This window comes from Leuresthes tenuis, unplaced genomic scaffold (genome assembly GCF_036924035.1).
Source record: "Leuresthes tenuis unplaced genomic scaffold, fLeuTen1.0.hap1 SCAF_21, whole genome shotgun sequence".
Taxonomy (NCBI): Eukaryota; Metazoa; Chordata; class Actinopteri; order Atheriniformes; family Atherinopsidae; genus Leuresthes; species Leuresthes tenuis.
Window position 1 is genome coordinate 29647539 of NW_027325375.1, and position 26438 is coordinate 29673976.

At 41.4% G+C, this 26438-nt stretch overlaps 2 protein-coding genes across 6 annotated transcripts; both read left to right on the forward strand.

Moving 5' to 3' along the window:
* The first annotated feature begins 714 nt into the window (after nt 1-714).
* On the forward strand, nt 715-14071 carry map7d2a (MAP7 domain containing 2a). 5 transcript variants are annotated; one of them, XM_072375248.1, is made up of 17 exons: nt 715-1091; nt 2717-2809; nt 3258-3353; nt 3439-3516; nt 4051-4214; nt 4450-4546; nt 5167-5256; nt 7708-7814; nt 7917-8032; nt 8115-8506; nt 8585-8735; nt 8828-9008; nt 9127-9231; nt 9352-9402; nt 9600-9636; nt 11100-11760; nt 11924-14071. In XM_072375248.1, exons 1-17 carry the CDS (start codon nt 1046-1048, stop codon nt 12180-12182), a joined length of 2724 nt encoding a protein of 907 aa, XP_072231349.1. In that variant the 5' UTR covers nt 715-1045; the 3' UTR covers nt 12183-14071. The 5 variants fall into 5 exon arrangements, with proteins under 5 accessions (XP_072231349.1, XP_072231350.1, XP_072231352.1 ...); XM_072375249.1 differs by having other exon boundaries at nt 3258-3344; nt 9597-9636; XM_072375251.1 differs by having other exon boundaries at nt 9597-9636; nt 11100-11755; nt 11924-12075.
* Nucleotides 14072-16156: 2085 nt separating this feature from the next.
* On the forward strand, nt 16157-25028 carry LOC140279196 (uncharacterized). Its single transcript, XM_072374277.1, has 9 exons — nt 16157-16241; nt 18500-18561; nt 18734-19411; nt 19753-20388; nt 22717-22832; nt 22910-23018; nt 23120-23195; nt 24318-24389; nt 24484-25028. Exons 2-9 carry the CDS (start codon nt 18521-18523, stop codon nt 24622-24624), a joined length of 1869 nt encoding a protein of 622 aa, XP_072230378.1. The 5' UTR covers nt 16157-16241; nt 18500-18520; the 3' UTR covers nt 24625-25028.
* The last annotated feature ends 1410 nt before the right edge of the window (nt 25029-26438 follow it).

The window sequence follows — 26438 nt, forward strand, 5'->3', positions numbered from 1 at the left end:
GAGAAGCTTTGGCATTTAGCTGTGATGGATAGTGTTAGGTGAAAGGGCAAGGGAATTAGTCAATGCAGAATCCCCACTTGAATATGAAAACAAATGCATGTGTATGTGTTTAATGGTGGCAAAGATGTGGCTAGGTCATCTGGCAGTCCAAAAATCTCGGGATATAATATTGATTTTTGACCTGTGTGCCTGTCTCCAGATCTTCAGAATATTTTTGACTACATTATGTACCTATGATGGAATACTCAGTAGCAAACGTTTGAACCATCCACCCATCTTTACCTCTGAGAGACTCTACCTCTCTAAGGTGTTCTTTCTATTCTTAATCATGTTACTGAACTGTTGTAAATTAACCGCATTAGTTGCAGCATGTTCCCTCCTGCTGGTCATCTAGTACTTTCCAGCTTTTTGTTGCCCCGGTCGAACTTTGTTTGCTGTCACAACATTTTTCGTCAAATATGAAAACGTCTCACTTTCAACATTTTATATATTTTCTATTGTGAGACGTGTAAATCAATGCATTCCGTCTCTATTTACCTTTTACACCACGTCCCAACATTTTTGGAATTGTGGTTGTAAATGTTGATCTTTGAAGGGGATATTTTTGGATAACTTATGCCATGTGATGATTCGGCGCATCACACTGTGTCACTGTATTCACCCAAACACTGAAAACAGCCACATTTTGGTTTGGACCTTTTTTGATCCGCGTGCTGTGAGGAAATCTCCATCTGTGTGTGAAAAGCCCGTTACCGAGGCGCGCTCACGCTGCGACGCACGGTTCGGTTGTCGGATGTTAACTCGCGCTCCGTCATCTGTGCATCAGTCGTAGCAACATCGATCTCCTCCATCCACATCGTCAGCACAGCCATTATCATGACCCCCAGACTCTGTAGCTGAATGATATCCGGTTGTTTTGTCCGCCGTGGCTGCCGCTGCTCTGCTGAGGAGGAAAACGGATACCTGTGCTGCATTGGCATCACTGCGGACCGATCTGGGTGACCGAGCGGTCATCCGTGTGTTTGCACACTGATTGTGATACAGGATGGCCACGATGGCGAAAACAATCACATCATCCAGCGCAGTTGCAGGTAAGCTTGGTGTAACGTTTGTTGGGCTGGTTAAAACCAGCGTTTGTAGTCGGGATTTAAGCAGACTCATGATGACGCAACTGATTTCACCGCTTTATGTGCACGCTGCTGGCTGCTTCACCGTTTTGTTTATCCACACAGATGAAAACGGGCCCTTTATCGTTTAAATGACATTAACTAGGCCTTGTGTTTTTAACATCACGAGTGAAAGTGGGCAAAAGGAAAAAAAGTGGCATCTCTTTGTTTGTTTCTGTCTGCCTTTTCATTGTGTCTCTCGTGAGGAGGTTATCATCATTTCAGCTTTCATACTCTTTAAGAGGACTTACTCAGGTTATGTTGACGATGACTTGATTCAGTCCGTTGAAACGGCTCAAAAGGACGAAGAAAAGAAGAGAAAACATATGCCTGTAACGCAGGGCATCCCCGCGGTTTATTATTCTACATTTTATAAGCGTCAAACTGTTGTGTGATGACTTGGTGGGTTGAAGATTGGGTCTCTGTCAAGCAGGATGAAGAATAAGCTTTAACTTTGTTAGTTAGTTTTCACCCTCCACGCCCTGTAAAAGGGGAAATCTCTGCGGGCTCATAATCAAGTTTTATATAATTAGACGATCAACTGGATTCTGTCACTGCTTCGCTGAGAATGTAAAGAAAAGATGCAGTCAGCCTTGATACAGCCATGTTGGACATTATTCTATTAATCTGTAAATGTCAACAAGATAAAATCTGAATATTTGTTGCTTTTATGGCTGTGCTGTGCCTGCAATCTCTACACATAATTTAGTGTCCTCAGCTTTGCGTTTGGTTTTATATAAAGAATGAATGTTTGGTTAATTCTGTACATTCAAACCATGTTTAAGAGCCTCAAAGCCTTAAAAGCTACTTTAAAAACACTAAACTAATAAGAGGAAGACCAACATTGTGTCAACTGAAAAAAAACAACTAAAAAAGTGGGATTTCATGGAATGGGATGAATGTGACAATTAGGCATAATGGATATGTTTAATCTAGTCTGTTAAGCATTAAAGTTTCGGTCTCCTGTTTGGAGCCAAACTACTAAAAGAGTAGGTCAGCTGTCTGCCAGGTTTCAGTGCACAATAAAACCTCCAACTGAAAACAGAATAATTCACTGGATCGAGTGAAGCGTCTGACTGTGTGCTGACAGTTTAGCCTGCGATGCACATATCGATTCAGTGAATTTGTGGAATTAAATTGTAGCCTACTCTGCTTTTGAGATGGATGGTCAAAGACAAGATTTATATCTCTGTGTCTAGACTTGTTTTATGTTATATTTATATGTTTTTGTTTATTCATATGATTTATTTCTGCTGTAACACTTCAAAAAGACATTCATTTAACGATGTCTGCAAAAGGTTTGTCATTTTTAATAATTACTCTATATTCTGTCTGTTTGTCTGAGTTTCACAGCCTTGTTACAATACAGCCAACCGAGTTTCTCTCATCTGTTAGCTGTGAATGTTTTCTAGCACTCATCTTCCACACATACAGCTTGAGACTTTAGGTCTTCTGCTGTATACCAGCAATTTAAACTGATTTGGAGTATTGATGTGAGAATAACAGGCTCTTCATTTGGATCAGCACGCTCTTCTGGTTTTGTGCATTAGGTGAAAAGATGGCACCACCATCCATCACTCTACTTCCTGACAAGAAATCTCCGACAAATGGTCACAGCTCTCCCTCTCGGACAGGAAAAACTAGTGAGTAATCCTCTGGCTTCTCTTATATAAATCCTACTTCCGTGTGGTTTCATCTGGATGAAAGTCACTTGCTGCATATGACTTGATTACTGGTTAGTTTCTAGAAAGTCCAGTTTGCATGTGAGGGTCTACTCATACAAGCTGATGGTTTCACTGTTATCAGTGTACAGCTGAGCTGGTTACAACTCAGCAACAGTAACCAAAAGTGACAGTCGGCATGTGTGAAAAGACATATCAAGGACAGTTTCCTCCCCTCTACCGCATGCTGTTGCAGTTTACCCTTGGCTTGGGACATTTTGCAACACAATGCATTTTACACAAAGCTGGGTATATGTTACCCTCTGCTGGTAAGAAAGCACCACTGCAGCTCAGCTCTGGGCACTGATGTCATACCTCCTCGGACAAAGCTGAGTGTGCTTTCTTTGCCCCTTTATTGTTGTGATTTCAGCTCCGTCTAGCGTAGAGAAAAAGCCACACATGAACGGACATCCGTCCCCTTCACACCTAGCAGCTAACGCCAGTAACAGCCATGGAGGTAAACAAAGTGAGTGCTTCTCCCTTTTCTTCTCGAGTTTGGCTACAGCTGCACTGCCTTTTTTCACTCTCTGGCATCTTCACTTATCTTTCAGTTCTGGAGGGTTACATGAAGACAGATGACAGGATGCGTTTAGCCAAAGAAAGGCGTGAGGAGAGGGAGAGAAGCCTGGGTAGGCAATGTACTGGTTTTGTTTGACAAATGTAAAGCCTTCAGGTTCCTTCTTCTCTGAAGTTTTCCTGAAAAGTTTTCTTTCTTTTGATATGAACTGTTTCTATCTGCAGCTTAATTGGCTGTGGAAGGGCTTTGCTTGCCTGTAGAAGATTTGAGTTCACTGGGCTTTTGATATGATGGGCTGTGCCACTGCGGGGGCAGTGACTGTAACATAGAATAGTCCACAAAAGTAGGTCTCATCCTTAGAGATAATCCTGCAGCTCCAGCAGTTGCCCCATGATGACAAGGATTTCTATCTTCATGACTTAGTATTGAGTGTGTGTTGACAGAGGAAATCAAAGTCACTGTAACAAACAAGTTCAAGCAATGGCAGAATTTCTAATGTGTAATTACAAGTAAAGATAACAATTTGCCCAACTTGAATGTTTAAATTTCTGATCATTTTAACTACCTTGTGGAGTTCTGATTGACCACAGGCAATGAAACTGTCTCCAGCAGTTTTATTTTTGCGTGGAACCTCTGTTTCTTCCAGCTGCCAGGGAGCAGCTGATCAGGGAGAAGGAGCGCAGGGCTCAGCTACAGTATGAACGAACGGTGGAGGAGCGCTGGAAGCGGCTGGAGGAGCACAGGCAGAAAGAAGAGCTCCGTAGAGCCGCAGTGGAGGAGAAGAGGAGGCAGCAGCTCGAGGAGGAGAGGGTCAGCTCATTAAAATGTTTCTGCTCTTCTGTGTTGAACATTGCAGGGATCAGCGATCGTGTCACGCTTTGTGTTCTATAAACCTTTGAAAACCTACTGTTTTGACTTTCTAATTCTTAATATTAGATTTCTTAGTCCTCATAACCCCCACAGCCCACTGCTCTATCAGAGCAACACAGTCAGATTGGAAGTGGCTGCCTTCGAATTAAAGGCACCTCTTCTGTGTCGCATTCAGGAGCGGCTTGAGGCCCTGATGAAACGTTCTCTGGAGCGAAGCCTTCAGCTGGAGCAGAGAGCAAAACGCTGGGGCAGGGGCTGCCTGCCAGGAGCAGGTAAGGACAGAGCTTGTTAATGTCGATACAGATTACCGGGGAAAAAAGAAGCATGGAAGGCACAGAAGATGCAGTCGACTGGTTTGAAATAGCAGAATACTGAAGAGAAATTGCAATTTTCTTCGCAGGCATTACATTTAGCTGCATTTCTTTGAGATAACATTATACAAAGAAAGCGTGTGTGTCTGCGTTAAGAAGAGCTCTCTCTCTCTTGGCCGGACCATTGCTGGCGGCCTGGCTGCTGAACTGTGCATGAGCAGAAATTTATGCCTTTCCCTATTTTCCTAGAAAGACTGGATGGAATTACATGTCTGCTCGGGTGTTTACTGTATAAAGAGCTAAGATCTGTGGACGATTCAAATAATGTCCATATCAGAATAACCTGGGTATTTTCCACCTTTCCCCTGTCACCACAGTTTGAGAAAGGATAAAAAAAGAAAAACTACACGTATTTGCCTTAAATCAGACAAATAAAAAAAGGCTGTTAATTACTTTACATCACAACATCCCTGCTGGTATGCTAAGTCCCACCCAGTCTCCACAGCTGGATGAGAAATTGCTCAGAGAAACTGTTCATAATGCTCTGCTCTGCTCTGCTCTGCTCCGCCCGCTGCCTATAGGTGACTGTGAGAATGCCCCACTCCCTTTCTCTGCTGCCTCCGCCTTTTCCCATGGCATTGCCTCCCCCCTTCCTGCTGTCAGCGAATCTGGTAAAGTTAAGCCCCCTTGCCCTCCCAAATGCCTTCCCATTCATCCAACAGTTACCATGTCTGTGTTACCATGTCTGTGTTTGGGCTGAAACACCGACTAGAAAACAAGATGTGTTCTTCTTGTGATGTGCGCCTGTTTTTCGCTCTTTTATACAAGCTTTTATTTGTTTTCTCTTCATGCATATATCTGTGCAAAGTAAACTGCATGTATGACAGGCTTCATTATGTTTTGCTCTGTTTCTGCAAAGGCTTTTATCATTTAGTTAGGACAATTTGAACGCATAATACTGTGAAAAAAGCCCTAGGGATTCAAATGAATGGGCGGGTGTTACAACAGGATCCTATACTGACATATATAGAAAAATTTACTGCAAAATACCAGTTTTAATGTAAGCTAACCTTGTATATATATATGCAAACCAGACAAAAATTCAATTTGCTTCTCTGTTGTAGAGGTAACAAACAAGTGCACCATCTTACAGGAAAAAATAGCTCAATAAGAAAATACATCAGCTAGTTTAATATTGCTGGAAGAAACAGGTTTCCCTGCATTAATCCGTCTCTTACATCTCTGGTCTTTGCTTTCGTGAACATATGCTCTCAATGACAGAAGCTCTCTTTCCTCAGAGGTCAACCTCTGGATTAGAATCCCTAGCTTAGTAACCTCTCAGTAATTACAAACAGGCCAAAGAGCACTGGATCATGATGACTTGGAAATCTCATTGATCAGATACACTCAAGGTATTATTTTCACAGTCTGTAGAGGAGTTATGAGCGTTTGGTTTTTTTTGTTAGTTATAAAAGCTTGGGATTTAGGCTTCAACATGACAGCAGCTAAGTGGTGCTGACTCCGGCTCCCTTCAGCAGACAGGGTTGGAAATAAATTGCACATGACCTAGAATAGAAATGTGTGCACTAAAATAGCCACTAATACAGTTAGCTTCCTGATATAACCGCATTCCTCAGAGGCTGCTTTAATGATGAGTGATAGATGTATGAGGAGTTCAAACGGACATCAGAAAGGCTATTTCTAGTGTTGTTCAGTGCAAAGTGAGTTCGCTTAAGGTCTGTATGTGTTTGCCTTTGCTGTCGTTGTGTTAGATGTGGTAGGGAGGAAAATTCTGGGGGTAAAGTTCTGAACTGGAGCTTATTGACATCATGCTGGCATGTGTCTGCTTTTATCATTTTGTAAGGAATTGTAAACACACTCATTTATCATTATTATTTTCTGACTGAACAGAACAATTAACACATTCTGTGGATCTGTTAGATGAACATTTTTTGCATTTGAGTTGTAAGTTTACAGGTTTAAATTCAAACCAGAAGCTTATTCTTTACACCCTTAACCAGGGACATATTCGGTTCTCAGGATATTAAAGGCACGTTGTTTTGGTTTGTATTAAGGTTCCCTTAACCTTTACACCATAATTAATCTTTTAAAACCACATGACAACATTACAGTTAGTTTTACTAAACATGAGGATTTTTCATATAATTTTATTGTCACTGAAGAATAAAAAGGAAAACTATATAGGTATAAAAATAAAAAGGTTAAGAAAGTTTGTTTACAAAATCAAAAATCTCACAGAAACAAATTAAGTCTCTGTATATAATCTTATAAATTAACCCAAATATCCAATAATAGTATTCATTATTCATTAAATATATTAGACTTTAAAGGCAAGTCAAAGACACATGACAACTGCCTGCCCGATATTATGGAGACAAAGGCTGGAAGTGTTTTCTAATGCTGTTTATTTTGGCAGAGGACATTAATGTCAGCGGGACCATAACACGCAGTCAGAAATATGTCCTCGTGAACCATACAGCGGTCCAAATGAAGAAAAAAAACAACATTCCTGGAGCATTTTGACCTGTTATCTTTGGACTCACATGCGGCAGGAAACCTGTATTTTCACAAAATATTGTGTCAATTTTGTAAAAAAGTCTTAAGAAAGGATGAAGAAATGCCTTTAGCTCTAAATAATGTAGCTGTTTTATATTTTAATTGGACTGGTCCAACACTTGAAACCTTCAACCTGCATACATTCTAGGAACATTTTCTCATTGATGTATTCAGAAAAAGCTAAATACAAACAATTGGGAACAAAGAGAGCAATTCAACTCTAAGTGGATGTTAAAGTTTATAGTTTCCCAAATGCTCTGTTCTTGTGTTCATGGTTCTTGTCAGTCTCACCTTTGGAGGACCATGTGTAATGCTTAAAGTTTTGTGCTTGCTGGGTATATCCTGAATGTATTTACACCTAAAGTTTAACATTGTTTTGAATGCGGAGCCTCGCATTCTTTTATGTATGCTCTGTCTGTAAGCTTCAGCTGAGTGCAGCACACACGTCCAAGCAAACTCCAACCCTCCCTATGAAACTGTATTTCGATTCCTCTGTCAGTTTTAATTTGCCATTATTTGATTTGAGCATGTTTGCCATTGTGCAGCACCCTGCAGCCCTCACAGGTCACCTTTCTGCAGCTCACTCAGCCCTGCAGATCACAGCAGAGCTGGACTTCAGGGAGGCTCTCAGTCCACTCCCAATACTCCTAAGGTCAGACCTTGTTCTATGCTTTGATAAATGTTCAAAACATCTGTTGAATTAAACAGTATTGGTCACAAGCCATCTCTTCAAAGTTTCTAACACTGACTACAGAAAGAGAGGCTGCGCAGACACAGAAGAACTGCATCCCCTGGCTGTGGATCCCCTGTGAGAAGATCTGAATCCCCTGCAAGCTCCACTAAGCACTTGGCTTCCCCTACAACCTCCAAGTAAGAATATTTGTTGTTAAAATGAAAAGTGGGCAAGTCAGTCTTTCAGTTCCTAGGCCAGACATTCCCCATCTGTGTGCAGGCTGGTGTCTAAGATGCGTGCCCAGTCTCCCAGCAACTCCCTCCAGTATCATCAGTCTCCAACAAGACACCGTCCAAGCCTGTCAAGTGATGACAGGAAAGCAGAAGACAAGAAGATGGAGAAAAAGTGTGGACAATCCAAAACTGAGCCCGCTGTGAAAAACAATCCTGACATCAACAGCTCAAATCCATCTTCACAAGCTGAAAAGAACATGCTCAATGTTGAAATCACAAAGTCCAGGTCCTGTAAAGCGGATCAATTTGACAAGAGCCTCAGCAGAGACACGTCTGGAAAAGGTCAGTCCCCTGACAGAAGGAGCAAAGGTTCCCCCAAAGTGGATGCTTCAGAGAGGAAGACGCAGAGCAACACACAGGGTGGAGACAAGAGTAAAGGTTTGGCTTTTTTTTATCTTACTCTACATTCTGTTTTGGTGCATTTAGATGATTCTCACGTCTTTCTGTGTGTGCCAGAATCAGCACCGATCATGTCGGCGGGGAAGGCGGCTGCTGGCACAACAGATGCAGAGGAGGCTTCCAGGCTAATGGCAGAGCGCAGGCGTCAGGCTCGAGCCCAGAAAGAACTGGAGGAGAAAAAACGGGAAAAAGAGGAAGAAGAAGAAAGGTGAGGTCGATGGATACATCAAGCTTACAGCCAGGTTTAAATGCAAATGGGTTTAAAAAATAATGTGTGTAATATTGTTGAATTCTGATCAGACTGAGGGAAGAGAAGCAAAGTAAGCAGCTCGCTGAGGAGCAGCAACAGCAGCAGGCCAAGGCTCAGCAAGAGGAGGATAAAGGAAACAATGTGCAGGATGTTCACAGGCTGAAACAAGAGGAAGACAAAAGAAAGAGAGAACAGCAGGAGAGAGAGATGCAGGTCCAGATGGAAACTGAGGTAATGGATTTAGATTGTGTGAGACTTCTTGTCTTGCTGATATGATTTTAACCTTTTGGAATACAAATAAACTGTTATATTACCTGCATACAAGTGCGATCTCACTTGTTTTGAACAGAAAGAAAAAACCAGAGTCCAGGCTCAAGAAGATGCAGAGCGTCAGCGGCAAGACAGAGAACTGCAGAAACAACAAGAAGAGGAAGAGAGGCTGCTCAGAAAAAAGGTTCACTTCCACACATTTACCCAGAAAGGACACCAGTGAACTTCTGTGTCCTGGTTAGAGTACCAAAATTGTAAATTCAGACAGCTCATAAAGTGAATATATGTTGCTTTACTCTTGCAGAGAATCGAGGAGATCATGAAGAGAACAAGGAAGGGTGAAGCTGACATGAAGGTACTGTAGGAGACACCTTCTGTTCTCATACAGTAGACCTGCTGCCTTTAACACCTGCTGATTACGTGATCGAGATTTCTTTTTTCATATTTCATTTATAAAAACCTTGACTTTATGTTGTTAACTTATTAAATTCTAGCATTGGTGATACTTTGGTTATGTGTCCTGATTGTTTCTGTTCTGCGTTAAATCAGAAGGACGAACAGGTGGAGACGAAGTCTGTCTCACCACCAGGTTAGTGTGTGTTCTGTCACCCTGCAGACACTTTGAGTTTGCCTGCTGTCCATGCTTATTTTGCTTCTTGCTGTATGCCTTGCTGCTGTAAAAATGCAAACGGGGCATGTGTGGTTTATTATTTCATTTATTCATCCCTAAATTATGTAAATTATGAGCATGTGCAACAGTAATCTAGATTTCTAGAGTTGGCTTGTCTCAAATATTCAGAAGAATGTGCAACAAGAACCCTACAATCAAGCCAAAAATGACATTGTTGTATTATTTGTGCTTTGGGCCATGCATTGAATATTTTGATGCAGTTTATACTCTGCATGCACACTAAGCTAAATGCATTTAGCTGGATTTATTTTTATTGTGCATAGTTGCTGGGCAACTATTGGTGAGTAGAAACATTATTTTCTAATTTTAGAGTAAACAGAACAGATAAGAATACCTTCATTCTTATTAACTACCATTATCTTTCCATTCATGGAGTTGATCTGTTTGTGATCAACTTTTTCTTCAAACAGTACCTCCCAAATGCTGCTTAAAGAAGTATTTTCCCTTCCCTCGTTCTAAGTCTCTTGATTGAAATAAGGATTAATTCCAGTGAGGAAAGGTGCCAGGTCATTACTCTTTTAGTCAACTGTGAGGCCTTTTCTGGCTCATACTGTGCACCTCTGAAGCTTTAGCAGCTTATAGAAGGCAGCAGATTTGGGAGTTGATTACCCCTGACTACCCCTGCTCCACCTTCCTGAGTCCATTAGCAATCCTGAGGCAGATTTATCCAGCGGCTTGATCAAAGATCACTCAAGCTTTATCCACTCATAAAACCTTTAAAAAATCTCTGTCCATGCCTCTGTACAATTAACAGCTTGTACTTTTGGAGTCTGCAGGTAGCTGCAGTTCTGGAATATGCTGGCTTTTGAGGATATGTGGTTAGAATAATTTGTGTGCCGCTTTCATCCTAAAACTGCAGGATTTTAAACCATCTGAAAGGCATTTTACAATTTTATCTGCAGTAATCATGCTGCTTGATAAATATATTTACCTTGATATGATAAAAGATATTAAAGGCCACACCCTACCTTATTAAAGAATTAATTTTACTGTGTACATCACATTGTGAAATAAGTAGAAGCAGCAGTAAATGATTCTCCTCTTGATGCTGATGGGACATTTTATACTGCAGAGCATTACCATGGGAGCAGACTGTAAAATTAGGCTGCTCTTGAAAATGCCCTTGAAGCATTCATTCAGCTCTCTCTGCTCTGCACGGTGGGAGCCAACTCTGTATATGAGCTGTCTAGTTTTGAGTTTTACAATATTTAACATCTGCAATCACTACTGCCTTAAGGTCAAAACTTTAGACAAGTTTATTGTAGAGAGTCCTCCTCCTAAAGTGAAATAAAGTATATCTGATGGTAACTGGACAGTCCAAATAAAGTGAAGCCTCCTGTGATGTTTTCTGTTCTCCACAGGAGATGTAAAGACTAATATTGAGGTGATCGAACAGGCAAGTCAGAAGGTTGAGTCTCAGGTTAAAAAGCAGGTCACAATACAGGTTGAAACAAAGGAATGTTTCATCTCGAAGAAAGAAGAAGCAGCAACACAAATGAACAGTCAGAGGAGTAAGCACTCTCAAAACAACATGCAGCCTGTGAAACAAAGGCAGAGTGTCCTCGACAAACATCAAACCAGTGAGCAAGAACATGGCAGCCAGTTTAGCAAAGAAGCAAAGGCCTGTGCTTTTAAGCAACAGGGGAAAGAGGTGGAACTGAACGTAACCAAGCAGCAAAGAGCAAATGTGAAAGACACAGCTCAAATCAATAAAGAATGCACAAAGTCGACAGCGGATAACGTACCAAACCAAAGAGGTGGTGGTATGATGAACGGAGCAGTGAAGGGTGAAGGAAGTGCCTTGATGAGCAGCCATCAAACTACTGAAGGAAGCAAACAGCAAAATCCAAATATGTCAACTTCAGCTGAGGGAAGAGCTGAAGGGGGGCCCCAGAAGCAGGTTATTAGACCTGCTGTGACACCGCTGCCAGTGGGACACCTGTCACCCCCTGTCATCAAGCTGGAACCACTAGATGTGAAGCGTACGGGGTCATGTGATGAGGTGCAGTCAATGGAGGTCAGGTGAGTCATCAGATAAGATATCATTATCAAAGTGCTGTCTGAGTGATCTTATTTAGCAAAAAAAGTATTTGTAGCATGTGATTTCACCACAGAGGACTCTGGGTCACTGAGTAAAAAGCATTTAAGTGTGAGTGTAATTTCTATTTTGATAACTATATTTCAGTCCGGCTTCAAAGGAAGAACTAATCTCCATCCCAGAGTTCTCGCCCATCACTGAAATCCAACAAGGCAGCATGAGCAACAACCAAGCTCTGGAGGATCTGATGGACCTGACAGGAAGTGTCACGTATCCCAAACTGTCCTCTGAAAACAGCATGGCCGACTGTAACAAGAACATGATTGAGGGAGTTGTTAGTCCCATGTCAGACTCAAAGCTCATTGGGATGTCAGCTCCATCCTCAAATAAACTTAGCATCCAGTAGTCCATTAGTTTCTTTCCCTCCTTGCTCTGCTTGCTCTATCTCTTCGATCTTTCTGTCACACACAGAGACGCACGGGATATCTTATTCTGAGTATGTGCTCTTGTGTCATTACAGTTATGGGAATAGAGCCATAGAGTTTTTCCTAAAAATGCAAACTGTGTCTTACAATATGAACAAAACATATCTTAGATTCTAATGACATAGCAAGTAAAATTATGTGTGAAAGAGTTTATTGTTGTTTTCAGGAGCACATGTGTGAAAAACAGCCATGAAAAGTGGGTGTGGGTAGATTAAGAATATGAAAAAAATTACACACAAAAAAAGAGACAAATATCAGGGATTTGAGCTTCATAGAAAATTAGAAAACACTTCTACTAACTTGTATCAGCTTGTTAGGAACGTCACAGATTCCTCTCTGGGTCAGCTCCATTATAGGAATGTTAAAGCCTGCTCTGAGCATCAGTGACCATATTTGCACCCCTGCCTTTCTATATTCCCTCTAAAATCCTAAAGTCAAGTTTGAGTGTGTTAGTTCAGTGTGTAACTATGAAAGGAAAGGTGCTTTCGTCTAAATTATGGCCTAATTTGTGATACTCCTACTGTATATTTCTAGCCGGGTAATGTTATTCATGCATGTGTGAGTTATCGAGTTAGAAGGACGGTGATGAATTCATCAGGTCAGAGTATCAGAACCACTCCAATGCTTTACTCTTTCTAACCCAGTCTAGTCTGATCATGGAGCATTGCTCACATTTTAAAATGATTCCCTGCATTCTATTTCGATGGGACTTCCTGAGTGCATGCGAGTGTGAAAAATCCGCCCACAGCTGTCGACTTAAATCTTATCGCACTTTAAAAACAATCAAAGAATGATACGGTGCATTAACTGATGTTTGTTGAGGACCAGAGTGAATCTCTGTTTTGAATTCTGCTGAAATAACTGAGCTACGCACCCTTTCTTGAAGAGCCCACAGAGGAAAAAAATGGGTTTCTGAGCAACTTCATTTCAGTTTAAAAGTTTTCTGTAGTAGTGCCTTGCTTTCAGACACAGTTTCAGTAGATCTGGTAGACATAGTAAGTATCTGTTGTATAAGAATGTAGTCCACTGCAGCAGGAATGTTTGCCTAACAATCACCATGTAAATGTGCTCTGTAGCGATAACGATGTTTGCAGTTCTCTCATCACTCTGTTCTCATGTGGTCTTCTTCAACAAAGAGCTCTGTCAGCAAGTCACAAACTGACAAACGACAGCAATTATCGATTTTCTGTATTTGTCAAAATGCTATTATGACATGCTTTGTGAGGGAGTTTTCAGTCACCTTCATTTCTAAGCTTATCCCAGTTTTTCTTCTTTATTTAGCCTTTAGGATAGTTGTGCTTGTGACCTATGATACTTGAATTTTTGGTTTGAAATGCTTTGTTGTCTCTCTCCACCATAATGCAGACAGTTATTCCAACAGCTTGTACACAACATGCTGCAACTATTAAAGTGACATTTAGACGTGTTCCTTAGACAGCACATGAGCTAACAAGTCTGACTTTTTAGTGGTATTGAGCAAAGTAGCAGAATAGAAACATAACAAGTATTTGTAAGTTAGGATTTACATTTTATTTTGCACTTCAAACAGCAGTTCTGCGTTTATTTAATGTGTTTTTCTCTTTTTCTTTGGAAGGAGAAGTGATTTTAGGTATATATATAAAAAAAGAATGAAAAGAAATGATATATACAACCACTTCTAAACGTATGGTGGTCAGCTCCTTCCATACAGAAAAACACTATCACAATCAGCCAGCTTAACTCTTTCGGTTATGCAAATACTGTAGACTTAGTGCATGGTTAGCATGATCATAACAATGTTATCTTAAACAATAAAGAATTAAACTGTGAACTTTGGGGTTTTGTTAGTGTGTCAATATATGTGTGTGTTTTTTTTTAACCTGGAAAACTGATTAACAAACTATAATACACGATGGAATAAAATCACATTTGATCTGTTGTTTGCCAGTAAAACTGATGACATACTATAGGTCAGCTCTGTAAGCCCTGAAATGTCTGATGTGGTAACTGATTAGTCCTATTTCTGAGTAGTGCTGTATCATGATGAACTATATAAAGTATACTCAGTAATAAAATGACAGAGAACCACATGTAACATGTAATTAAGTTCAACTCAATTATACTTTATTAATCCCTGAGAGGAAATATGTTGCTGCAGTATAATTTATTGTTGAAGAGATCATATTGTTGGTGATAGATAACAAAATAAATTGAAATAAAAATCAGTTGACAAACATTTAGAAAGCTGAATTTTAACAGTGATGGAAATCTTCAGAGAGCGCCATGAATGGATTGGATAAATCCATCTGTGTAAGTAAACAAATATGTCCTCCTCAGCATCTAAAACATGTCATAGAGGACCTCTAATATGAATAATTGTTAAGTGTACTCATAGGGGGAAGTCTGTTTTTCTTCAATTTTGGTAAATTTGGTAACTATTAAGGTTAAGGTTGGTATGTGTTATGTGGAGCATAATCTGTGAAAATATGTGAACATTTAAATCAGAAATATTTTAATAACCCTTAAAGAGGTTATTTCCCCTAAACAGAAAACTTTAACTGAACTGTTTAACTCTATTCATCCCCAGAAGGAGAATGTATTATCCATCAAATTATTGAGGAAACATAACTAATTAAAAAAAACAAGTAGGTGTTTTTGTAGCTTAGCAACAACTGAGCAGATGACATCACAAGCAGTATCAGCAGGTAACACAGGTGAGCTTTCCCAGTAGAAATAGAAAAATATTAAATATTTAAAAAATTAGTCGAGTAGCTCAAAAAATTATAAACATTTACAATGATTGCATACTTGACAACAACAACAATAATAATAGTACTAATAATAATAATCAGTGATGAAATAAATACATTTGAGAAGAACATGTCAGCAGTCACTATTAAAAAGCCTTATGGTTGTGGGGACAAAGGACCTCCTGAACCTCTCAGTCCTGCAGCTGCTCCTCTGACCTGCCAGGATGTTGTAGACAACAAGGACAGAAACTCACAGCCAGCATTTCAACATCCAGGGTGCAGAGATGCTCATTTACGATAACATATTCAAGATTACCCCATGAGTTATTGAGCTACCAGCTCCATTACTGTTACCTCCCTGTCTGCAGTCTCTGTCTGCCCATATAGTCTGACAGCTAACAAGAGAGGCATTTGAGTCCGAAATATGCAACCATGCCATCGTGAAACACATTATATTGTATTTCCATTAGTCTTGTTGTGTCCTCGACTGTTCATTTTATCTGGCAGTAATCCCACTTCACCAGTGATGATGAGGGGATGAAGTGGTTTGAACTTTCTCTTCCTTGTTCTCCATTTGTCCCGACCAAACATCGGGGGTGTTTCTACTGCAACATGCCAAGATTTGGGGTCCTATTTCAAGCATTTTTAAAGCATTTTTTTGGCACCGGAAAGCTCAATCAGTGCCTCTAGTATGTAAACAACTGCCCTGTTGGCATAGTTACGCATCATAACAAACTTTTATAAAAGTCTGAATTACCACAGAAATCATTCCGACAGCACAACATCCATAACAGTGTAGACTGAATGTTTTTAAAAAATTGTCACTGTTTTCACAGAAAAAAGCTCATTGGAGCATCTCAAGAAGCAAAAAATGAACAGAATGATGGTAAGTATTTTTTTCTGGAAACTGCAACGTTGTTTTGTTATTAACTTCCCAGTTGATGCTGTGTTTTCCATCGCATTGTTGTGTTTTTTTGTCCTTACTTTTCTTTTCTTTTGAATGTTTTTTTTTTTTAGTTATGCTTTTGACTGCTGCACTGGAGCCAGGCGACAATTTAACGAAGAATCAAGATTATTTGACCACCTAAACGTCCCCGTGTAGTTGTAGTTTACCCTCCCAGGAGGTAGGGGGCGCTTCCGCTTACTTCTCAAGGGTGAGGGGGCGGTGTTCGGAGGAAGGAGTGCAAGAGTTGTGTCTTAAGCCTGTGTGTGTCGCACATAGCTTTAACCTTAATAGAAGCTTGGTCTTTGGTAAGTAGATTGTCGTGTAATCGACCTCACTGATATTTAGAAAGCTAAATCAAGCTTTTGTAGTTTATTTCGTCTAAGGTGTTGCATAACTGTTCAGATGATTTACGTTAGTGTGCCATTTTGTAAGCGCTGCGTCGAGTTAGCTAGCTCCACTTAGCTAAACTAGCAACAAGATAAGGTTACTAGTATTACGTTAGTTTGGCCTGCGTTACCGTGTTTATGTCGACAAATTACAGGTCAAATCGAAAGATCAAGGCGATTCACTCGCCACTAAAGTGTTAGGATTGCCCCTTTTTTAAAGAAATGATAACTCAGTGTTATATCCAGCAACCGCTGACTGGAGGTAAAGCTAAAAATGGAAGGGCGATGTGCTCCTTTTCTAGCCTACAGAGAGCAGGACTGAAACCGAAGCGGTGACCACCATAGTAAACACGTCCAACGTGCACACGCATGACACGCAAACATCAGTGGAATAAATTAAATGAGCTACCTCTTAAACTTACATAGGGTCCCTGAACTTACTGGGACGTTAATCCCGTTTCCAAGAATTCTTGATTTTACAAATAAAGCCAAATTTTCAAGTTTTATTTAGAGATGTGCACTCTTAATAGCCAATCGTTATAATTTGTTTTGAGCCTGTTCATAAGTAAATATCATGCGGCTTACGAATTGTACGGAATTAGGGACTATATTAGACTACAGTGTATTAAGTATATTTACAACGATGAATATGTTACTTTGGACACCTATTATTCTATTATTTTTTAAATGCAAGATTGTAACTGAGAACTGCTATTAATTAAGTAAATGCTCTGTTTTTGCGTTTCGTAAATTACTTTTAAAAAGAAGAATTGTGCAATAGTGAATGTGACTTTGCTTCAAGTTTGTGAACTCTTTGCCTCAACAATAATCTTTAAGTTTAAAGTCAATGAAATTTAAGACCCTGATAAGATGCCGCCATTATGAAGTTGTTACCAATGCAAGTTTCATTCAAATATTAAAGATAAGCCTCTTGGAGTACAGTGTAATTTCCTGATAATGCTGATTACTAATACTTTTAGCGGGACTGAGTGAACTTTGACCTTGCGTGGTTTACATATCACAGTAACATGAGACTTTAGTATGAGCACCTCTTTGCAGATACTACCCTTTTTACAGAATGACAGTCGTAAATCCTGGTCAAATTGAACAATTTGAGGGTAGGTTTGAACATTTTACGTACCTCAGAAAACAAAACCCGTTTCATTTTGTCCACTGCTCCTGCATCCTCTGACATGTTGCATCTTGCCACCTGGGCAAGGTGTGGAAATGCAGTTACCTTTGGTTAGATAAGTGTCTCAGGCCAGCCTGGAATTTGCATCACAACTTTTGCCTTTGAGCTTTGTCTGTGTGCTGATTGTAAAGAGTGTATCCACACTTTGACCACCTGAGACTTTCCATATTTTATGCCGTCATCCAGATTTCGGTTCTTAGATCCCTGAAAGGGCTCAGAACTTATTCCTACACAGCATCACAGAGTTCACTGATACTTTTATCTGCACCTTGCATTGAAAAGGTGTCTCCATTTGATCTAACGCTGCTTTTTCCCACACACTCCAAAGTACCATCGTGATGGCATTCAGTCTGTCACACAGTACTCACTTTTCTGTCGTTGTTCATTCAGAAATGCCTGTTGGTAATGGAAAGAGTTACATTGAGTGCACGATATTTGCCAGTTGTGCAAGACTTGAATCAAATGAAATGTTATAAATCGGTTCTCAGAGTCTTGCTTTTCTGATATCATTTAGTTGGTGTGTCCAGTGCAGATACTTGATCAGCTTCGGCTGAATTAGAAATGCTTTTAAATGGTTATTTCCTGCTTATTTGGTCAGATGCTGCAGGGAAAAAATGACTCTGTGCTATATTTAAACTACAAAGGTAAAACCATGACAGATGAAAGTTTGAACAGTGCTGATTATTTAATGATGTGCTATGTCAGGGTTCTCTGAGCAGCTGATTGAAGCCAGCTTTACCCACTGCAGTGCATACTTATCCTTTAATGTGACTACAGCAGTTCAGACATGGTCTGACGTCGTCTTCCCAAAAAAGCATCGAGATGTTCATTCAAACGCGATATAAACATGTCCAGTCACCTCCAGTTAAATGGAAAGTATTGTATGTCTGAAAGGGCCGTAACAGTGAGATGAATCGACTGTGACATGAGGTTAGTGCAGAAAAAATCTAGCATTATAATGAATATTTTATTTCTCTCCCCATAGGTCATTGGCTCACTTCCAAAGATGGTTCGGACACATTTTGGACCACCACGTTTAAAGCCCAGGTAATCTTTCAGCTGTGCTCTTTTTGATTATATTTGATTGTTGAATATTTAGTTTTGAGTTCTAAAATGTGAGTGATTGAAACTGAATATTGACTGCTGATTTGACTTAATAATTTTACCTCGCAGTACGTCTTGTAATCCACCATCTGCTGTTTTTCCTGTCTCCTGTTAGACCGTACGGAGATGGTCGTGGACCCAGTGAAGGGAACTACAACCCTAGCTCCAAAAGTCGAAGAGATGTCCAGGGCTTCCCAGTTAGGCCTCCTTTTCACTGGAGAGAATCCAGAGGTAGAGGGAGAGATCGGCCACCAGTTGGCAGAAGAGTTTCTCAAATGGGAGAGCAAAGGGAGCCACGTTTCAATCACTGGAGGTCTCAGAGTCAGGATTCCTTCCAAGCATACCCTCCCAAAATGGAACCACACCACAGCCAGCGGCGGCAGTCTCCATCTAGGCCCCACCGCCCCCCTCATGTTCATCATCGTTCGTCCTCCAACGGTCCCCCACAAGGACACCCGAGTCAAAGGGGCCCACCTTTCCATGGCAATCCCTCAGGTTATAGGTCACCTTCCCCAAGACAGTTTCGTAACCACCCAGCTGACAGGAGGCCGGGCTCTGCACCAGCCTTCCGGGGATCTTTCAGGGGCCACAAAAGGCAGCCAGGTTTTTCTCATCAGGAGCAGCGAAATCGAGACCCCCGTCCAAGGGAAAGGCCCTTTGAACACTCAGGTCATGGCATGAAGCGCTGGAATGAGCCTGGATCGTTCTTTCACCCACACAATGGAGAGCACCGGTCCTCTGGGTCACAGAGAAGCCCCAGAGAGATGCATGGGAGTGGCTCGTGTACAGAGAGGTACAGGAGTGAAGCAATGATCCCAGCTGGGTAAAATTATTACAGAGGAGGCCAGAAGCTGGCCAGTCCTCCCAGTCACAGAGGTTGTAATGATCACCTCTACTCTGCCCCAGCTCATATGTGTTAAAGGGGATTAAAGTGGGTCTGATGTAAATGTGCCATTAAGAGGAGTGTTACATCTGTAATTGCTCTTTGAAAGTTTACCCCTCGTACCTGTTTGATTCTGTCATGGCTTGTGAAGGGGCTGCATTTAAGATAAAAGTTAAAAGTTCCGCCTCCCCCTTGAAATGGCAATGGATCTGTCATTGTAATGATTTTTCTATTGTTTGATGGATATGCAGGTGGTCATCTCAACAAGACTCCAGGAGGCAGCGTGGTCCTGCAGAGAGGCAGGGCAGCAGATCCCACAGTAGAGAGCGGGCACAAGATGTGCCTCACATGCCCCCTTACAGATCCCCTTCATGGAAAGGAGGTCCTCCATCGGAGTCATCCTCCTACCACAGGAGCCCCGAGGAGAGACAAGTGGCAGGACCCCGCAAGAGGAGGATATCAAACATCAGCATGCACCCTTCAGACCCTCCACCTGAGCATAGCAGTGCAAAGTACCCCAGGAGGGAGAGACCTCAGCTACTAAGTATTCCCAGGCCGTTTGGTGGTAAACCTTTGTCTCTTAGGGATAAGAGTTACCTAGTTAAGAGCCAACAAATCAGAGCGCAGTCTCTCATGCGGCTCAGAATACCTCCAATTATGAAACCCAGGCCTCATCTGGGCGACCAACCCACACGGCTAAGCACCAGCTCCATTCTTGCCCTCAGGAAGAAACGTTTCCAGCAAAATGCACTTCCTCTGAACAAGATGGAACCAAGAAGACCAAAACCACAACAGTCCCCACCATCAGATGAAGGCAATGCCAGCAGCTCTTCAAGAGACTCTGGAAAAGAACAGGTGGAGTCTCGTCGGTCCTTGAACACACACAGGTATGGTATTATCCTTGTAGCACTGTTCGCAGGGGCTTGATGGTGATTAGGAGGTCAAGAAAGAATGTGTGAAAGTGGTGCCAGCTGTGGAAAATGGAGATGTCATGATGAGCTAAATGTGCAACAGTGATTCAGTTGATGCAAAGCCGCAAACGTTGTCAGATCCCTCCCTGTCTGCGTGCTACATATTTGTCAAAATACCGACCAGTGGAAAGAAGAGAAAGTTTATACTCCAGTTACAAAACGCAGTGTTAAAGCCGGCCTGTTGTAAATGTTGAATAACCCTGATGAGCTGTACTTTGAAGGATTCCTGTGTTCAGACGCAATAAAAAAAACACACAAAGGTACAACATCTGCAGTGAAAAATGCATCCGTTTGAGAAGAAGACCATGGAGGACATGAAGAGGACCGCGCTGCAGCTTTTAAATTACTGAAAACAGGTCAGCTGTACTTGAGCCTTTGGAAGAGAAATGCATCGACCCTGCATGTCCGTTGTCACCGGTGACCACGTAAAAGGACACGAATCAAACCAACAGGCGGCACGATGAGGCAAAGAATTCCCAAGAACACGAGCAGATCTGCAATTATCTTAAAGTCAAAGTGAAGGATGACGGTGATAACAAAAAGATAACAAAAGCCATGAATTGGACAAAGTTTTCCTCTTGAAGACTCGGTGGACAGAGTACAGATGCATGCATTCAGATAAACCAAGTGAATCCAGTTTGTACTCTTGGAGGTATGAAATGAAATAATTGGTCATTTTACTTGGAACTGAAGACAAAAAAAAACCAGCATGTGTTTTTAAATATTTGGCTTGATTTAGATAAATGAATTAACCACAGTCAGGAATTATCTACATGCAGTTTTCATACATATAAATATGTGAAAAGAGACTGAATCCTAATTCAGAGTCACTGAAGAGGAACAAACGCACAGCGTCGACTTCTCCCTCTGCAGTGTGAAGAACTTCAGGAAGATCTGCCATTGCTCCCGTGCTTTCAGACGTGCACCAGATGTTTTCCACGTCAGAGCTGGTAGACTCTATGGGAAATGTTTTACCGAAGTCACACCTGCAACTCTGGATCTGTTCTAATCACAACAGCACTTACTGCTGTGAAATGCTTTAAATAGCTGGAAAAGGATCTACTGGGTGAGACCACAGAAACCCCCTCAAATTCTCTGAAGGATTATTCCCAAATGGTGAGAAAAGATGGACCCGTGAACATGGACTCCAGATGAATATGAACGAAACAAAAACACATATTACAACGTATGTTCTGCACGGGGACAGTTTTACCACAACACAATGTTATAGTTTTAACTGTGAGAGTCAGTGCGTCCTCCTAACTTCCTGTTCCCTATCCGATGCGACCCAAATCTATTCAGAAGTGAGCCACATTGAGCCATTAACGAACCCTTTCAAACCAAACTCTATGGCACTAAGTCTCAAAGCCTAACCTGCACAGTTACTGCCTCGTGGGGGTGAAGCAGAGAGGATGTCGACCGGTAATTGTCTCCTCATCCTCCTCTAGTTTAAAGTTGCTGCCAAAGAGGAAAATGGAGCACCCTGCTAATGTGACCGCACAGCAAGCCCGCTGGTCCTGCTCTTTCTTTAAATCCTCCCCAGTGCCCTAAATTTAAAGAAGAGTACGATATCAAATGGGATGGATGTGTCCTTTGGAGACGCTGCAAAGCCTTTGCTAAGTTTGCTAGAAAACTGGACTGGAAGCACGTGTGAAAACCAGCTGTTTAGGAGAGGCTGCTGAGGTGACCAATCACTGGTTTGGATGTGTTCTAACGTTTCCTCCAGAACTACAGAAATCTGCCCCACTTGAATCTTAAGAGTCAAAGTCTTGTGCGAAAGCCCTGAAACGATTACTTGAGAGAAACGAGGAATGGCTTAAACCAACTGAAGTTAAGTCAGCTGAACACAAGCTGCAACCCTCCTGTGCTTCTCAGAGGGAAGACGGAAGACTTGCTGTGATCTAGGCCAGTGTCTTAAAGTCCTCCCAAGATTTGGCCACTAACAGTCGCTCAGTAAATGGAGAGAGCTCACATTGATTCAGGGTACAAAATAGGAGTAAAGAAGCATGGAGATTCCATGGTTTTTGTAAGTACCCAAGTGATGCGTGGCTTTATAGCTTGTTTGCCTGTAAAACTATTGATTACTGGTGCTAGTCATTACTGGTTTACATTGCAGTACCTTTAAGAGCTGACAGGTTAAGGTTATTTAAGTGTATTTCTTTAAATACCAATAATGCAAACGCTGTGTTGTTGCTTGGATCGATGGAGCAATGACCTGAACACGGACTTTGACGCTCTCCACAGATCTTCTCCCATAGAGAAACGTGACCTTGTTGTTTTGTCACACTGGCCACCCGGACCAAGCTCCTCCTCCAAAGACTCGTCGCCTCCAAAGGGTCCGAGCCCAAAGTCAAAGAGCGGTAAGTCTGCCTCTCCTGTTGAGGGGTAAAGATTTATTTAACATGAAGCCTAAACATGTTCTTTTTTTCTTCTTTAGACCACAGTTCAGATGAAGACTCCTCACCTCACCGGCGCCAGTCAAAAAGCAGTGATTCCAGATCACCTGAAGGCAGAAAAGCAGGATATTTGGACAGCAGGGTGTTCAGGTACTTTAGATGTTAAAAACAACTCGTTCTTGTCCCTTTTGAGGGTTCAGATTTAAAGACTTTAAACTTAATCCAGTTTGTGATCTTTGTTGAATCTGCAGAACGTCTAATATGATGCAGGACAGCAGACCAGAAAAGCCCTTCAGGAGACCGGGTCCAGGGCCCGGACCCATGCATGTACGTTAATCATTCCTTTCATTACGATCATCTATGGACAAGGACAGCAGAAAACTGCATACTTTAACATTTTAATTGCATAACTGATGATGTGAAGTCATTTCTGCCTCCTTATTTATGGAATGAACTGCAATACAAAATGTGTGTTAGTGAGAAATCTACTTAAAGGGGAACTCCGGTATTTTTAAACCTCGACCTTATTTCTGGCATGAAATACGTTCATCTACTCACCGAGAACAGTTTGGTGAAAGTCGGCGTCCTTCGGAAGATATTTAGATAACTGGAGATCCATATAACGGAGTGAACGGGGCTTAGACGATGCAGCCTCTAAATAAGGCATTATCTGTCTTTATTTCACCAATACTTTAAGAAGAATGAATGAATGAACGTGTGCTATAGCTCTGTTAGCTCATAGCTGCTGTTATGTGGCTACTTGCAGCTATAGGAGAGCTAACGGAGGGATTTCTACACAGGCACTCTACTGGGATGACGTCATCCACACGCCTCCCTGCAGCACAGTTTATTCACTCCGTGCTCTGTGACAGTCGGCTAACTTCACACAGAGTTTGCTGCTGATAGTTTTGTGCAACATGGCAGGATATTTATCAGATTTTGACGACGTGGACGACAACTTTGAGTAAGATGGACGTTCTTACCGGAGTGAATGAGCTGTGCTGCAGGGGCGGGCGTCGATGACGTCATCCCAGTAGACGAGTGTGTAGAAAGCCCTCTATAAGCCCCCCCGATAGCCAATAACAACAACACAGCAGCTATGAGCTAACAGAGCTATAGCACACGTTCATTCATTCATTCTTCTTAAAGTATTGGTGAAATAAAGACAGATGATGCCTTATTTAGAGGCTGCATCCTCTAAGCCCCGTTCACTCCGTTATATGGATCTCCAGTTATCTAAATATCTTCAGAAGGACGCCGACTTTCACCAAACTGTTCTCTGTGAGTAGATGAACGTATTTCATGCCAGAAATAAGGTCTAAGTTTAAAAATACCTGAGTTCCCCTTTAACGATTGACGAATCTTTGGATTTTACACTTCGATATATGTAAATCTGCAGTGTCGTGTTAATTTAAGTATCTACTCAGCTTTCACCATTTTGTTTCACAGAGGCCGAAGTTTCCTGGTGGTCCGAGGCGGATGGGACCGGAACTCTCCGGAAACGTTCGAAGGCCACTCATGGTATGCGTTAGTCTTTAGAGATCGCTTGCTTGTTGGTAAGAACGTTAATTCTGGTCTCTAAGTAACTAACACTCGAATCCTTTGTGTTTCTAAGGAGACTTTAGTTCCACGTCCTTTTCCGCATCAGAAGCCAGTGTTCAGAAAAAGCTACAGTATCATGTCCAAATACCGCAACATGAGAGTGATGCGTCAGCGCGTGCCGTACAGCCGAGGGCCCAACCAGCAGCGCTGGTGAAAACCTCACAAATGGTGTGCTCAGATGGGTTTTCTTGTGATGTCTGCAGAGGTCCTGAGAACGTGTCTCTGGAAGATGCTGAACATTATCATCCAGATGTTCTCCGTTGGATGGACTGACGGTCCAGAGTCTGGCTGCAGTCCCAAACTGCTTGTGTATCGTGGAAGTGTTGTCGCTTACATTTGGTCTTTGGTACTCTGCTGTACTTTGTTTTAGAATATTTGTATCATAGCGTTTTTGTTTTGGCCCTTTTTATGATTTGGGAGTTGCTTCTTGAAAAGATCTTATCGAATAACACTAGCATATTTTGTTTACAAAGAAGACTCGAGCGTTTACTTGTAACCTTTAAAACTTGTAATCACCTGTTGAGTTTGACACTTTGAATAAATTCAGATTTAACACACTGCAGTGAGATTTTGTATATTTCTTATGACATCATTATTATCATACATGTGGATGTACACCTGGATGCTGTTTTTCATACATGTACAATTTGGTTTTGACTAGTTTAGAACATCTGATCCGGCAATAATTAGGCCACAATTTATGGTTTCAGCACCTTGTCTTTGCCTGAGTGACAGTTTTTATGTTAAACTAGTTAATATTGAGACTTTATTGTCATGTAGATGCATGAAAATACCGCATTTAACCCGTCCAGGTTGGCACCCGATGAACACACACTCATGGAGACAGATGCCGTACACTGGAGCAGTGGGCAGCCAATCACAGCACCCTGGGAGTATGGGGGTACGATGCCTTGCTCAAGGGCACCTTGGCCGTGGCAGGGAGGCAGACTGCCGCCCCTCCAGCTGTCAGTTCACCAATCTTTGAGCAGTGAGAGTGGGAATCGAACCGCCAACCCTCAGATTATAGGACGACCCACTGATCCACGGCTGCTCTATATATTATAGGGAATTATTTTTAGCAATAATTTCTTTATTCTTTTTTAGGATGTACAGTATATATATATATATATATGTATGTGTGTGTGTGTATTAATAGTGTTTGCCTTTGGTGTCCTATTATGAATATAAATATAAATGGTGGAAAAAGTATAATTATTCATTTATAATATAAATATTTCAGAAATACATGTTAAAATGTTTCATCTATTTTTTCTTTAAGTTTGTGTTTCTTTCCTTTCAGTGGTAAAATATACATTCCTAGTTATGGTTTAACTATCTATTAGTGAGTCCTTTCTATATGTTAATAGACTTTAAAATCAAAGGACTATCATGTATGAAGCATAAAAAAAACCATGATGTATAACATTAAAATGTCTTTAAACTGGTTTTTGATTGGCTGGAGAAGAACAGCTGTGTTAATCTCCCTCTTTCAAGGTTGCTAACATTCGCCTCTTTCTGACAGGCTTAACTTTGCTTCTATGAAAGCAATGAAGCACAATCTGAAGTGTGAAGCAGGGTGGATTCAGCCAACCACCTCCAGGGACCTCTACGGTATATGAGGGATAAAAGGACAGACATTAGATTTGAGTCTGTGCTCTCCCCATTTCTTAAGGTATGAGTTTAGAGATGTTTCCCTCTCAGTTCAGCTTTGGCGGATATTAAATCTGGGCTTCCCAAACCTTACAATAAACGCTTTCTTTATCTGTGACGCCTTTCGCTATGCCTCAGTGTTATTTGCAAGCAGAGCAGCACTCGTCTCTGTCCAGCTCTAAACTTAGCCCTGACAGTACCATTCCTCATCACAACATGCTGGTAGATTACAAAAGATGGTGTCGAGTTACCACAGATGTTGCTGTATTTCATGGGTGACTCTAGAAAAACAAGGTGAGCGTAGGCACCGGATTCTTT

Coding starts and splice junctions, on each gene's coding strand:
- map7d2a (XM_072375247.1), top strand. CDS start 1,046: ATGGCCACGATGGCGAAAACAATCACATCATCCAGCGCAGTTGCAG. Junction 4,215..4,449: donor AGCAGCTCGAGGAGGAGAGG/GTCAGCTCATTA, acceptor TGTCGCATTCAG/GAGCGGCTTGAGGCCCTGAT. Junction 9,403..9,596: donor AGGGTGAAGCTGACATGAAG/GTACTGTAGGAG, acceptor GCGTTAAATCAG/AAGGACGAACAGGTGGAGAC.
- LOC140279196 (XM_072374277.1), top strand. CDS start 18,521: ATGGTTCGGACACATTTTGGACCACCACGTTTAAAGCCCAG. Junction 19,412..19,752: donor AGTGGCTCGTGTACAGAGAG/GTACAGGAGTGA, acceptor ATGGATATGCAG/GTGGTCATCTCAACAAGACT. Junction 23,196..24,317: donor CAGGGCCCGGACCCATGCAT/GTACGTTAATCA, acceptor TTTGTTTCACAG/AGGCCGAAGTTTCCTGGTGG.